This window comes from Poecilia reticulata, linkage group LG14 (genome assembly GCF_000633615.1).
Source record: "Poecilia reticulata strain Guanapo linkage group LG14, Guppy_female_1.0+MT, whole genome shotgun sequence".
NCBI classification, from domain to species: Eukaryota; Metazoa; Chordata; class Actinopteri; order Cyprinodontiformes; family Poeciliidae; genus Poecilia; species Poecilia reticulata.
In genome coordinates, this window is record NC_024344.1 from 2,973,237 (window position 1) to 2,988,901 (window position 15,665).

The window sequence follows — 15,665 nt, forward strand, 5'->3', positions numbered from 1 at the left end:
TATATATATATCCCTATTTTTTTAGGGATTTAGAAAAAAGCCACACCCAGAGATCTGTTTTTTTTTTCTCTTAGAACAAAGCAAGCTTGTTAAAAAGTTGAGTCAAAGAAATGTGGCTAATCTGACTGGTTTGTGCTGCTTAGAAGAAAGCTGAACCAAAATATTTTTGGCCTGAGTCGTACTCTATGCATGGTGTAGTAGTACATTGATCAATAGTCACACACCTTGAAAGTGAGTCGCACAGGCAAATGTTGATATATCTATGCAGCCTCTTGTATAAATTTTTTTCTTTTTTAAAGTGAGCTCAGTATGATGCCATATTCTGTGAAACGGATTTGTGACGCCTCTTTCTTCCGGCCCGGTTCTGTAACCACCACAGCAGCAACACTAGTGACTGCAGTCAAAACAAACCCATGTGTTGTTCAAGTTAGAACGTGGCCCAGAAACAACTTATAATGAGGTTAGCATGTTTGTTACCTTCCAAAATAATCCTCTTACCGTGCAGTACGTGGCAGCAGCTGCAGTGAAGCTCAAGCAACACAACCATTATCCCCGAAGCCTGTTTTAACCGGAGCGCAGTTGGCCCGAAACGGTGGGTTAGCAGTCCCACCGGCATGAAGAGCCTTTCTTTAAGGGGCAAGACGACAAGAACCCTGCTGTTGTGAACAGAGACTCCCATGATCACACTGAATATTTACTTTTCTGTAAAATGTTGTCTTGGATGGTCTTTTTTAAGAGTGTGTATGTGTGGACTTGTGGAGTTTCTAACCCTCGTGAAAACCACAAGGAAAAGATTAGCGACGCGCTGACGTGAGCGGAGCCGCAGCGATGGTTTGTTTTAATGAGGCCGTCACAAACCCTCCAGATCTGTGGCATTCTATAGAGGAAACACTCTCCTGGTTGCACTCAAATAACTGTGAGGTGCTGGGTGAACCCCTGAGAGGGTCACATCCAGCCAGCCATGGCACTTTGTTAATAGGTGTTTATTAGCACAACGCAGACGCCCCTCAGATCTCAGTTCCTGGTGTGCGAGTGGAAAAATGCTGCTGGAATGTCACACCAAGCAGGAGGTTGGAGCATTTCCACCCAGCACCCGTTTCCCATCGTCTTCAGAGGGGCGAGTGTTTATTGTGGCGGCGCTCCGGGCGCGCTGTTATTTGGATTTCATTGTTTCATCGTGTTTGTCTTTTATTTCTCCCAATCCTAAGCTGTACGAACCAAGGCATTCTTTTGATCCKGTAGAACGAGACATGCTTTGATTAATTGGTCGTGTTGCTTTTGTGGTATTAATAGAATATTGTCTGTACTGAGGCACTGTGAGTTTATGTCCTGAAAGGGGCCAGAATTGGACTCTTGTCTTTTAAAAGCTTTTTGTTTTGCTTTGCACGACATGTGACATTTAGCCAAAGTGGTCAGAGAACGGATCCTTCTTAAGGCAAAAAGTTCTTCTTTTGTAGACGCTGTGACACTGAGACGGTCCAGTCCGTGCTGCCAGTGTAGAGTTTCACTTCTCCTCTTCGCTGGCTGAACAGTGAAGTGACCGACTGGCCCGATATGCCAAGGAATCAGGTGTCACAGCTTAAACGGCCTCAGACTGGACACAGCACTGCTTTTTATACTTTCTCAAAGTCTCTGAAGAACAGGGCTTTAACAGAACTCAGACCCCTTAACTTTTTCCCATCCTGTGACTTTGCGTTTTGCATTCAAGTTTTCATTTGTGACAGGTGAAAGAAGGAGTGAAATGCAAAATATTGTGCAAAGTACAATAGCCAGTTTGTTAGAGAACAATAAACTAATGTGTGTATTTTTTATCTTGTGATAAAGCTCTGAATCAGTTAGAATGTGTGGTTATCTTTTAAATATTTGAAATATCACCTTCAGATTGCCACTCTAATCTCAAACGTGCTTGATTAACAGAACAAAGGTCTGTTTTGATAACCACACTGTCGCATTAGCTGTGATAAGTTACAGTTTACTTGATTATTTAGCTTCTTCATAGTGTCTGAATAATGTTGCACTTGCAGGAATAGATCAACTTTCTCTGTCCTTGATATTCCAAGCAGCAGTTTCATGTGTCAGCAAGAKGGTTGCTGTAAATTTGAGGGTGATTTTTGCACATTCATCACATTATTATCACGGCACATGCATGCTTTTGTGTGATCTCAGACAGTAGAATAACACAATGCACTGAGCTTCCTGTCATTCACACGCTCAGTTTATAACGTGCAAATCTCTGCTCTGAATTTCCAAAAAGTTTTTAAGTTTACTTTTATCTGTTAATCTGAGCAGGTTCTGCACAGGCAATGTTGTTTTAACCAAACCTGGATTGACTGACTGACTGGCTGGCTGGTCGGAAAGTAAAACACATCTTATGCAACCTGACTTGGATATAATATGTAACATCGGAGTTGAAATGTTGTGGAAMCAGTTTCTTTTTAATACCGTAAAATTCAGTCAAACATTCCTTCACAAAAAGATGCCTCTGCACTTTAGTAACCCGCTTTTACTTCCCCGGGTGGTTTACAGTTGGGATTTACGTCAGTCCTAAATTCATTTGTGTGTTTTTCCTCGTTCATCTGATAGTTGGATCAGTTCTGAGAAAAAACAGTGAGCCTCCTCACTCGASTTGATTCCTCTAAATGTCCTTGGACTGTTATGYGCTGAACACATGTTTGCAGAAACTCCTCTAATTATTAACATTTATTATTTGCTGATCTGACGCAGCAGGTGTTTACGTCCTCAAAATCTGGGTTTGGGTTAATTTAAACTTCTAACTTTTAAAGTCTGAAACTTTTAGGTTCAGTTTCATCAGTGTTTTCCCAGTGCAGCAGGTTCACCTTATCACATTACTGGCTCATGCTGCCTTCCCCACCTCTCTCTTGTTGATGTTAGTTTGATTCGAACCCATCGTCTCCTCGCAGCCTTTCCCAAGCTTTTAGAACAACACCGAACCAGCAGTAGTCTGCACTTTCTCGCTGCAAGGAAGTGGTGAGGGCTTATGCAAGGTGTTCCTTTGTTTGTACTAAGGTGTGTCACATGGCAGGTTTATTTGTTAAAGCAAAAAAAAAAAAAAAGAAATGAAGAATTAGACCTGGCAGGATGGTATTCGATCTCCTTTTGTCTTCACGAGGTCACTGTGTGCCCCACCGAGATCCTATGATYGTATACTGAACTGGAAAAAGGTGGAAAAATGTCTGAATTCCTGGAAGTTGTGTAACCTGGTTCTCATGTCAGGAGGTAGAATTATTTTTTTTTTACCTTTTTACTGAAGTACTGCTGGCCGATAAGAGGGATGTTCATAACTAATTGGAAGAAAATACTGAATTTCAACTTCAGTATTAAATAAAAAATGTATTTCCATTCATAAAATGTTTCTTTTATATTCATTCAAAACAATTTAGTTACATATTCAGCTGCAATGTTTTTTGGAGACTGTCTCTCCCAGATACGTTCTCATTTTTCTGCACATCATAGCTCAGTCATCTTCGACTGACAGGTAACGTCTGGACGCAGAACCTGAATAGTTTTTTGTGCTGGGTTGGTTTTTCACGTAATATTTTTGGTCTAAACTGTTCTGATCGTCTTTGTTTTTTTTTCCATCAGCATGATGCTGCCACCACAGTGTTTCACAGTGGAAGTAGTGTGTTCAATGTTGGTTTTTCTTGTTTAAAATCTTTCGTTTTAGCACAATCTTCTGCCTTGTTTCTAYAAGCTTTTTAGGGATGTGAATATTTCTGCAAAATACTGAGAGTTTATCTTATAGTGCAATAAAGCATTAAAGAACAGTTTWATTTAACAAATACCTGAATTATTAGGCAAAAGACGCATGGAGATGTCTTATGTCGTATAAGGAAAATCTTTTCCAGAGTTCACACRTTCTGTTACTGTTTTTTTAGATTTTAAGTCTGCCCTGATTTTTCTTTCGTAGAAACGGGAACAATGCTGTAATCTCTGTTTAATTGCGAGCTCTGAGCTGTAAGAAGTGTAAGCTCTGGCAGGTACTGAATGAGAGCCCTGTTTAACTTTTTTCCTTGTTGTGTTTCCTCATAGGTCCTAATCTGCTGCTTCGAYAACACACCTGCCACTTCCTGCTTTGTGTACTCCAGTAACTCCTGCCTAAGTAAACACACACATCAGAGGACCAATAGTATTCAAGTACTTGTTGTTTACCTCGTTTCCTGCTGTCCTGATCCAAACCGGAGAACAGGTGTTCTGTATAAGCCGTGCCCATCATCTCACACACACTCACCCACCTACGCTAGCATCATTTAAAAAGCATAGCCTTTTCCTGCACCCACGCGTAATCACAGCCATCATGGCCAGCATGCTGTCCAACTTTGGCAAAACCCTGCTGCGCCGCCGGGCGCTGGACTTCTCCAATGAAGAGACGCAGTTCGCCCGCTGCTTATCCACCCTGGACCTCATCGCCTTGGGGGTGGGCTCCACGCTGGGCGCTGGCGTCTACGTCCTCGCAGGCGAGGTCGCTAGAGAGAAGGCGGGACCGGCCATTGTCTTCTGTTTCCTCATCGCCGCCCTGTCCTCCATGATGGCTGGCCTGTGCTACGCCGAGTTTGGCGCCCGCGTCCCCAAGACGGGCTCCGCMTACCTCTACAGCTACGTGACGGTGGGAGAAATGTGCGCCTTCATAACGGGGTGGAACCTCATCCTCTCTTATGTCATTGGTGAGTTCTAGTTTAGGTGGATAAAGTGTTGAACAAGCTGAATGTCATCCAATATCTACTTTATCTTCCCAATTCAAAAAGTGAAACTCATGGAACAGGAAAGAATAGATTGATTACATATTKGTCTGTCGCAATAAATCAATTAATCGCATTATGAATTAAAACGAGACGAAGGATTTCCTTTTTTCATGCTTTGTTTTTCTCTTTTTCTCTCTTTMTACCAAAGTCTGGTGCTTTGGTCTCAACTAGCCTTTTTTTTAGGACAATTTTGTTTGTTGTTTCTGTTGTTTTATTTGTTTTGGATATTTAGAATATCCATTCTATATTTAAATGTTTAAATATTATTTAAATGTTAAATGTTAAATAATATTTAAATGTTCACTAGAGCTTAAAGTTTGTTAATCTTTGAGAATGTATTCTTGCATTTTCAAGAACACTTTGAGAAGTGAGTAGCATTGTATTACTTGAAAATTGTCGTAAATCAACAATATTATTGTTTACTGCAATAATTTCTGGAACGATTTATCGTCTAGCAAAATTTATCATGACAGGCCWAATAACAGACAGTAATGAATTTCTGTTTTTTTGTTTAATTTAGATGATTATGGCTTGTAAACTTATACATTGTATAAAAACATTATAATATTACACTAGACCRATAAAMATAAGGTTTTGGCAGTTTTCTCTGTGTGCATCTTTTTTCCTTCCACTCAATTTTTCAATAATATGCCTGGATACAGCACTCGTGAGACGTTAAGTGGAAGGAAAAAGTGATCGCATATGATAACCATAGCCTTGAAAGGATGTACATCTTGTGTAAATTAGACGTTTYCTGAGAAAATTAACCTTTTTGGTTTTTATTAGCCAAGAAAGAAATAATTTGATATGTTTCACTCTGTGTGTTGTGAATCTAAATAACATGAGTTTCACTTTTWCAGTAAAACTAGTGAAATGCATGAAGTTTCCAGTGATCCTCAGATTTTTGATTTCTCTTCTGTTTTCGTTTAGGTACGGCCAGTGTGGCCAGGGCTTGGAGCTCGACCTTTGACAACCTGGTCGAACAAAAAATATCCGGCTTCTTTAAAGCATCCATGGAAATGAAAGTGCCTGGAAAAGTGCTAGCGGAGTATCCGGATCTGTTCGCCCTAATCCTGGTCCTGCTGCTAACCGGTGAGTGTGCTGAGAGCTTAAAAGTTTTAGTAGAAGGGGAAGGAGAAAAAAACCAACTCCTGTTTATGCAGCTAAAGAGATCTTATTAGTCGGGYAGAACAGTTGTCACACCAATCTCTCAGCTAATGTCACATGCCAGCAGCAGTGTTAGGAAGAGCTAATCGGAGGATTGCTGTTGCCGAGTGATGGTTTGTCGGAACATATCTGCCCACGCAACAGGACGTGCAGTTACTGATCCTGAATATGAATTTCTTTCCCTCGCTTCCTGCGGCGTCTGCTCCCCTCAGGTCTCTTGGCCTTYGGCGTGAGCGAGTCGGCGCTGGTGAACAAAATCTTCACGGGAATCAATCTGGTGGTGCTGGGCTTCGTCATCATATCTGGCTTCGTCAAGGGTGACGTTAAAAACTGGAACCTCGAGGAAGGCGACTACCTTAACTACAGGAACGGCACTAATGTCACCCAAAAGGAGTGAGTATTGGACTCTATTGCCAACATAARTTCTGTTTGTGTTTGAGTTCTAAATGTTGCTTTTTCTGCTTTTCCCCAGACTGACAGAAAAGTTTGGTGACGGTGGTTTTGCTCCGTTTGGTCTCGCTGGAATCTTGTCTGGCGCTGCCACCTGCTTCTACGCCTTTGTGGGCTTTGACTGTATTGCCACAACAAGTGAGTATGTTTTCTATTTCCAAGGTGCAAATAGAGTAACATGACTGCCTATATGACCTCGGACTCCAGCCTGTCTGCCATTCATATTCAGTAGGAAATGTGATCTTAATAACAGCGACGGCTGCGCATACATGAATACTTYGATTCGGTTTAAAAAGTGAAGCTCAGCTGTTATAAAAATATTGAAGTCGGCGTTTCAGAGGGCTGYATCCAAGGAAATTGTTGGAAAGTTTAGTAGAAGGAAAACGTCAAATCTGTCTTTGTCTCAGCTTTTTTGCAAAGCAGAATGTAAAGAAGATTTTTTTTGGGATGTTCATAGCTGGTWAAGGAATATCTCCAAACATTTGCAGCTGTAATGCATGCCACACTTTTCAGATTCATGGTGCATGCTATTAGCGTTCCACAATACATACTGTTTTGCATGTTGGCTAAATCAGTTGAGATGATTTGGGGGTATCGGTGTAAAGAGGGGTACAGATGTACACACACTCTKTAGAGTTTTGCAGATGTGTTATTTTTTGTATTAGCTAATTATTACACTCTACTTTGTGTTTGTCAGTTACATAAAACACTATATAGGATGTTCTGGTTTGTAGTTGTGATGAAATGTGCTTAAGGTGTACTTTTTCTACTCAGTGCAAACTGGTTTTAATTCATTTATTTGGTTTTCAGTGAAATTTGACTTGCAGCTCATCCTTGTTCCATTGTTTTCTTCCACCAGGCGAAGAAGCTAAGAACCCCATGCGATCCATCCCCATCGGCATCGTGGCCTCGCTGCTCATCTGTTTTTTCGCCTACTTTGGCGTGTCAGCAGCCCTGACCATGATGATGCCGTATTACCAGCTGAACACTGACAGCCCTCTGCCCGAGGCCTTCAGCTACGTCGGCTGGGCGCCAGCCAGATACATCGTGGCCGTGGGTTCTCTCTGTGCGCTGTCCACCAGGTGAGGAAGGGAAGCCCTAACACCTGTGACTCGCTGTAAGCAGCTGTTGGAAGTCTCACTCTTGATCTSCTCTCAGCTTACTGGGCTCCATGTTCCCCATGCCTCGGGTTATTTACGCCATGGCCGAAGACGGGCTGCTGTTCCGGGGTCTGTCCAGGATGAACCCTCGCACAAAGACCCCCATCCTGGCTACCATTGTTTCTGGAATCGTTGCAGGTAACGTATCTGTTGGTAGGATTCAGCTGTGTGTCGTTCTGCCATCGCAGTGAGTCAGCAGAGTTTGTAATTAGACTTCCAGCTCTTSTCTGTCTTGTCTCAGCATGTCTGTCAGGATGTCAGGTCAGGATCGATAACGCTTCCTGAAGGCGACAGGAAAAAACGCAGCAGTTCCGATGGGTTTTGAAGTGGCTATAAACGTTTGCGTCCACAGAATGAGTTTTTCTGAAGTCTGGTTTCCTCCTCGCAGCTCTGATGGCATTCCTGTTCGATCTGGCGGCCCTGGTTGACCTCATGTCCATAGGAACGCTGCTGGCGTACTCATTAGTGGCTATTTGTGTCTTAATTCTCAGGTAAGCACTTTTATAGGTTCATATATTAAAAATTTAATTCAAATAAATAGTCTTAGGATGATCGCAGATCACAGATTTACAAAAAGACTAAACCTGACTGAACTTTGTGTGATGTCCGTTAGCATCAAGATGATGTTATATAGAAATTTGTGATCTCTGCATAAATCTGTGCATTTAAGTGGAGATTACAACACATAAAGAGTAAAAAGTAGAGACACCAACAAACAACAGACTTGCACTCGTCCATCTCATCATAGGGCTTTGAAGCTTCAACTAAACACATGAAAATTGTAGAATTATTCCTATTATACAAATCTAAAATCTTTTTCAAAGTGAACATACACACATGTGTGTCATGGTTTGATTTAAAACCAAGCAGGTTATCTGAAGTAAGGAGAGCATGTTCTATCTCACTCAGTCTAAAGGTGCAGGACCTTGGATAGCACACAGGCTGATAATTTTCCTTATTTATTGTGACAGCTTTATCTTTAATAATAGACACTAATACAACACATAACAATGAGTCATGGACTAAAAACCCAATAAAACACAAAGCAAGCAAAGGGAAGAGTTTTATGATAGAAATTTGTAATTGTTCTGCACACAGGCTCATGACTGCATTATAAATGTATGACTTGAAAATGTTCTCCAAACAACAATATTATTGTGTATCGCAGTAACTTCTTTGACAATTTATTGCCCAGCAAAATGTGTTACCATGACAGGATTATGTGTAACTTGGTGAAAGGTGTGATGTTTGCAGCAGAACAGAAGACATTTTTCCTTCTTGATCCAGTTTAAAACAGCCTCTCTGCCCCGACTCACCAGGTATCAGCCAGGCAATCTGAATTCGTCCAGTCAGACGGAGAAGCTGGTGGAGCTGGTGGAAGGCGAGAAGGTGGCTGTGAGCGGCGGGGACAGTGGGGACGAGTACGGCATGGAGATGGAAGACAGACCCCTCCATGAGACGTTCACTGCCAAGCTGCTCTTCTGTCCAAGTGGAAAAATCCCCACTAAGACCTCCGGGATGATAGTCTATGTTACCACAGCTGTTATTTGTAAGTCTGCTACCAAGTGCTCAGTCTACTTGTTAGTCWATGTCCAGAAGGATCTGAGTTTGTTTTCTTTCTCCTGTTTTCACAGGTGTTCTCATCACCATTCTGTGCATCATCCTGGCAAACGGTTTGAACCAGCTGCTCGCCGGACATCCAGCTGTTGTGGTGCCCTGCATCATCTTGGCTCTGCTCTGTGTCGTCTGCATTATCATCATCTGGAGGCAGCCACAGAGCCCAGAGGCTCTGACCTTCAAGGTCAGATAACTGCTTTGTTGTGTGTTTTGGCACTTGTAGTGTTGCACTGAGCAGTTCCTAAATGTAATCTCTGTTTTCTCAAGGTCCCGCTGCTTCCATGGCTGCCCCTGTTCAGCGTTTTTGTCAACATCTACCTCATGATGCAGCTGGACATTAGTACATGGTGCCGCTTCTCGGTCTGGATGGTTGTCGGTGCGTTTGAACGTTTCCAAACCTCTGATCCCTTCTGCTCCGTCAAACTGGGGCAGTTTGCTCATGTTACTCTTTTTATCTGCCCTTTTTCCTCCAGGCTTTGCCATCTACTTCTTATACGGTATTAAAAATAGCAGTGAAGCTAACAAGTCGCCCTCAGGCAAGTACGAGCCGGCGCTGCAGAACAAAAGCCCGATTTACAAGGGCGGTCCTGATGAGAGCGACTTGGAGGCCGGCAGCAGCCCCTGATGCGGACTGACCCAGACCCGAGGCTCGTTTCCGGGCACCTGCACCCATTCCTGATCATTTACAGTGCAGGCCGGCCGGAAGTGCAGGCATGGGCCGGTTTGAAATTATGACGGTATGGGGATCTTAGGTTTCGCGGAGTCACGGTATAATGGCTACAGCTCTAAAATGTGTTATGTTGCATTTTCTTTACGATGCTTTGACGTGAACACATACGCAATTTGCTTCTTAAATGTTTGCTAAATTGTGGACTGATCTTCAACCTTTGACATGACCTGTTGCTGCCAGAGGCTCTGCTTTTTCTAAAAAAAAAAAACTCAATTAGGACAGATGTGAATTTTACTGCAATTTCAAATTAGTCTATCATCATAATCTCTATAGTCATAGTTGACTTTGTCTTTGGAAGCTGCGTAAACTTGCAGAGCTAGTAACTATGCAGCAGCAGCCGACCGGTGGGATTTGACCTCCACCTGTTCGGTGGTCAGACCTTACAAAACTAAATGCTTATACTGCAGGCACAGTATGGCACTAAATTTTTATGGTTTTAAAACTCTGACTTTTTCATTTTATGGAATATGTTGAAACCAGCAACCGGCCCATGCCTGCTCAGAACGCTGCTCCGGGTTTAAAGGGAGGGAAGAGGCAAGAAAAACACAACACGTCTTACCTCTGACTTGGAGGCTGATCAACTACTTGACAACTAGATGCTGTGACACAGCCGATTTCCAGCTCGTCTGAGTTTTAGCCCGGTTTTATTTAGCCTTAGCCCACAGCAAGCATTTACCTGCCTGAATCACATGTTTTCAAAGGATCTGACCAACAAGGGGGTCAGATCGTGTTTTATTCCGTTACATGAAGCTGCAAACCGGAAAAATGTTACTTTTTGTTTTTTGTTTTGTTATTAATGTCCTGAGGTGGACCCATTAAGCCACTAGTGAGTCCCAGTGTAAATCCCAGTCAATGACCGTTTCAGCCATTAAGTTCACCATCATAAGATCACTCAGTGAGTCCAGCAACAAAGTGGCAGAGGACAGTCATCCGTCGCTTATGAATGTGGTGCAGTAGAGGAAGTTACCTGTGTGTTTACACGTCGTGTGTGAGCGGCTGTGAGGTTTACAGTGTCAGTTTTTACTGGTAGGTCAGTAGCATCTGGTCAGTGCTGATGTTTATGTTCAATATTGTGCAGCTGAAGTCCTAACTGGGAACACTATAACCCCACTGCATCCTACAACTCCCTGAAAACTGCTGCAGACTACATGTAGACTACAATGTTTACATGGTACAAGTAGGCATGAGTACAAATACCATGGTTTCTTGGTATCAACTCCAAAATTTAAATCAAGAATGTAAAACATGAATTCATGAATATTACTTGAAATAATGTTTTCTATAGCATTACTTTCTTATGTTGGTATAAAAAAAGAAGTAAAGCTATAGAACAAACCTCTACTAAATTTAACTGTATATTTCAATTTAGGATTCATTATCACAATATTTCATTTAGTATTTATTGCGATAAAAAAGTATTTCCGACTAGGCCTGTCACAATAACACATTTTGCTAGACGATAAATTGTCCCAGAAGTTATTGTGATAAACGACAATGTTGTTGTTTTGAGTCTATTTTCAAGCATTGTTATGATAATGGAAGAATGCATTCTCAATGATTAATACACCTTAAACTCTAAGGAACATTCAGAACTGGAACTGGAAAACATTTTAAATATTCAAAATAAATAAAACAACAGAAACGACACATAAAATTATGAAATCTCTGTAAACAAAATTGTCCTTCAAAAAAAAGGACTATTTGTGACCAAAACACCAGTCATCCAGTTTTTGATAGAAATAAGTGATGAAACATTGTATGATAAATTAAAATTTATCATACAATGAATTGATTTATTGCTCATTGCGACAGGCCTGTTTCCAAATTCCTCAGTCTGTCACTGTCTACAGGCACAAACTGCTCTAAAAACATAATCTAAATCCTGGGGCATGTGAAAACATGTGAACATAGAAGAAATAAAAAAAATTCTCATTTAATTTTTTTTATCTGGTGCTTGTGTGCCCACCMCCTCTTTTTCTAATGCCGCCCTGGGTAATTGCCCATATGATCATATCTAAAGTAGAAGGAGCATAACAGAAAATGTTTGCACTTTTCAAACTGCAAATTTTTAAAACCATTATATCTACARCCAGCCCATGCCTAAGTATGACATAATTTAACAGTTTTGTTATTTATTTCATCACAGTATTAACATGTTACCATTCGATTTTGTGGCCTTTGATTTCAACTTCAGTGACTCTAAAATGTACATAAAACACATAAATCTGTGTGGTTGAACTTTCACGTCATCTTGCTGTATGGATTTTAAAATTATTCAATGGATTTACCGATTTAAGATTTTGCTAACATACCAGTTTATCTGCCTTTTGTATTGTTTTTTTGTTCACATTTGTGCAGACCGGACGATGTTGATGGGATTTTGGGTGTCGGGCATTTTCGGCAGAAATGCGATGATCTGTAATGTACGTCCAAAATAAGCCAGGGTTCATGTCAAGTTTTACCACTAAAATGTAAWMTCTTTCTTTTTCTACTTCTTTGTAAAAAAAAAACACCTGTTCCCCACTAAGACTCTTGATTAGTTTCAGCTATACAACTTGAACTTTTAAACCTTTTTCAGATGAATTACCATCACTTGTATTTTAGTTTTATAATCTTATTTACTTCTAATTTTGTTAGAAAATGTTAATATTTATGTGTTCGTTGATTGTTTGGGAAAGCATTACTGCTTTTCTGCCTTTATGTTTTCATTTTAACTTGCTTTTTAGATGTACAGCTTTTAATGTTGATCTTTTGTCACATTATGTATTTTGTTTCTGATCTTTTCCGACCAAACTGAATATTTTTTTACTCCACTTTCCAAAAACTACCAACCACAATGAGTTGGTATTTAAATTATTCTAACTATTTTTGCCCCAAACCTTTTTCAGTCTGATTGATAACTTATTTCTAAAAGGTTTTTTGTGTGTTGTTGTCATAGTACAAGTGCTTTACTGTATAGAGTGTACAGTATTTGTTTAAATATMTTTGTATATTGCTGTAAATTATGCAAATATACTTTCTTTGACATATGAAATTACATGTAAACCTGATKAGGCGGTTTTTGTAGATTACACTTGAAGGAACTGATGCTGCTGAAGCCCAAATTATGAAACTATTTGAGATACAAAATGCTCCCATGGAAGCTGGATTATACTTTGAAACGTATCTTGAAAGMGTTTATCGGTAAAAGGTAGATTTAATTGTCTTTTTTTTTACAGATGGCGCATAAGAACCATTTGTGAAGTCGAATGTGAAATTTGCTCTTCAACTTTTTGATCTGAACTTTATGTTCTCCACGCTTACTCGCCACCAAAATGTTGTGTTGTGATGGCGTGTTGACTCACTCAGYTTGTCACAACCCGCCCTTGTGCCTTTTGGAAAAATCAATCCAATCATTCCCCCGTAGTGCTGAAACATTTAGAGCAACAATTGACTTCTGTTTTGTATTCTGTACATATGCTTCATTGTGTAAAATGAGCTGCGTTTTAATTTTCTCTTTTTTTTTTTAATAAAAGTGATTTATCCTCTTGGAACGTGTGTCTCTCTCTCTCTCTCTGCCTGTTCGTTTTCTCAGCAAACGAGTTGAATGCCAGGCGCTCCAGTTTTTTTACAATGACTCACTGATTACTCACCTCACATTTAGCACTTATTCTGTTAGCTCAGACGCCCTACCTTTTGGGTGGAGAGTTTAGGTTCTGGGGAAAAAAAAGAAAAAAGCAGAACTAACATGTTCACTTCCTGGTTACATTTTGTCTTTCTGTAWAGGCTTTAACAGTAGGGTAGTTTYCCCTGCTAAAACATTTTTTCAACAATTATTGTTCATTTTAGAGCAAATAATGAGGTTTAGAAGATATTGCTAAGAAGTTTGAAAGTGTTATATTGAGTACTTAACTTTATATAACCTAATAAATCCTTATTTTTTTTCAACAAATAGAAAATGCATGCTTTTACTGCTCTACACTTCTATTACTTCCTGTTTTGCTCATCCTCTGGGCAAATTAGTTATCTCTAAATATGCTAATGGATTTAAAGTTATTCTGCTTTTCTTTTTTTAACACTTAATATATTTAACAGCATAAAACAAATTCTAATATCAAACAAATAAAACCYAAGTATAAAGTTGTTTTACAACCGCACCCCACATTCCCTGGCCTGATGACGTCCGGACTTGTACGTCMTTACGTCACTTAAATGGAACCAGTCTGACAACATTCAACTAGATTAAAGGATCTACATCCACAGAAATTCAAGAACATAAGAAAGAAAATTACTGACAGAGGCTTGAACTGAATTTATTAGTTTAAAAGTTGAGGCTATCTGGTACTTTTTCTTGCCTACCTTTGTATTTTGTGAGGAAGTGATCAGTTTTATATTTTAGTGAGGCTGCCCTCTAATGGTCAAACATGGTAACTCACTGCTCTTTAATTGAATTTGAAATTGAAATTTTTTGTTTTACATTTACTTTCTAAAGATTCAGTGGGTTTCCACTTATTCTGTCCAAAGTCACTGAGAAGAGATTCTACCTCCATCCAGATGGRGTAAATGGACTCATCCATTGTTTATTTATCATGTTTGATCCCAATAGTTAATACTTATTGGCATTTTATTAAGAAGTTTTAGATACAGACCAATTGAAWAACCAATTCATATTGAATCAAAAATAAAAACCACTTTCTCTCTTAGAAACTTTGATTCAAAATGAAGGGATGAATTCACTGTAAATTCAGGTAAAAGTGAGCTAATCAATAGATTGTTGCCTTTACGGCACCCTGAAGGGGTGATGTTTACTTTAGTAACATTTATGAACACAGATTTGTTTTTATAAAGGTGTGGAGCCCCTGCATAAAGAGTGCTAGAAGGGATGACAAAATGAAAATAAAGTGAAAAAAGTCAAGAAAATGGCTAAAAATTGAAGGGTATAATAATTATTTTAATTATTATACCCTTCAATTATAAAAAACAATATAATATAATATAATATAATATAATATAATATAATATAATATATAATATTGTTTTTACATTTGGTTTCAAATTGATGAATATCCTTTGTATTTAAGCAACATTTCTTTTTACTATTCATGTTAGTTACTTTTAGTAACTTTTTAACTGTCAGCTTCTAGATCTACTATTTTAATTGGCTTTTTAACAYCGTATTTTCTAAATTATTTTACACTAATATACAAATTAAAGCCAAARGAGAAAGCTGGGAGCAACATGTGTAACTATGGTGAAAGGAGAATCTCAAATGATGTTGAAAAAATTAGAAAAGAAATAAAACAAAGTGTTTAAAATGCTAATTTRAAATAGTGGTGTTATCAATGTTAGTTTTAACAATGATAATGCAACTTTTTGGAAAATATTAGTGAATGCTGTCCAAATGTCCCCAAAACTAAAAACTCTAAAGACTCCCAGATAATTATAGGAAACATTTACAGTATGTAAGAGACCCTAAAGGGAGCGTTACCTAGTCAGTGTTAAGTAGTCAGTTGATGAGGGCAGTTGCTTTGGRAGCAAATTAGTACATAATATAGAAAAGTAACTAGTTTGTTAGTTGTTCCCTGAATAGGTTTTCTAATTCTTTTCTGCGTGTGCTTTCAATGGGGAAATGGCGCCCCCATGTGTTGAGTTGGCATCCTTTGCTTGCTTCTGAATATGAAGGCCGTGTTATGTGCTTTTTACAGGATAGCATTGCAAAGTATTCCACTTTCCAGTCTTAGATTATTTCTGACATCTTAATTAGCTGGTTGACAGGAGAGGAAAAGGCTCAGTCTGTTATGC

At 39.5% G+C, this 15,665-nt stretch overlaps 1 protein-coding gene across 2 annotated transcripts in view; it reads left to right on the plus strand.

The window, feature by feature from the left end:
• slc7a3a (solute carrier family 7 member 3a) overlaps positions 1 to 13,417 on the plus strand; it is a 16,455-nt gene extending 3,038 nt beyond the window's left edge. For both annotated transcript variants that reach the window (XM_008426968.2, XM_008426969.2), the window contains exons 2-12: positions 4,051 to 4,682; positions 5,691 to 5,852; positions 6,140 to 6,320; positions 6,400 to 6,515; positions 7,237 to 7,459; positions 7,536 to 7,675; positions 7,926 to 8,028; positions 8,857 to 9,086; positions 9,172 to 9,338; positions 9,422 to 9,530; positions 9,628 to 13,417. In XM_008426968.2, coding sequence (XP_008425190.1) covers positions 4,316 to 4,682; positions 5,691 to 5,852; positions 6,140 to 6,320; positions 6,400 to 6,515; positions 7,237 to 7,459; positions 7,536 to 7,675; positions 7,926 to 8,028; positions 8,857 to 9,086; positions 9,172 to 9,338; positions 9,422 to 9,530; positions 9,628 to 9,779 — 1,950 coding nt within the window. In that variant the 5' untranslated portion in view covers positions 4,051 to 4,315 and the 3' untranslated portion in view covers positions 9,780 to 13,417. The remainder of the gene's footprint in view (positions 1 to 4,050; positions 4,683 to 5,690; positions 5,853 to 6,139; positions 6,321 to 6,399; positions 6,516 to 7,236; positions 7,460 to 7,535; positions 7,676 to 7,925; positions 8,029 to 8,856; positions 9,087 to 9,171; positions 9,339 to 9,421; positions 9,531 to 9,627) is intronic.
• The last annotated feature ends 2,248 nt before the right edge of the window (positions 13,418 to 15,665 follow it).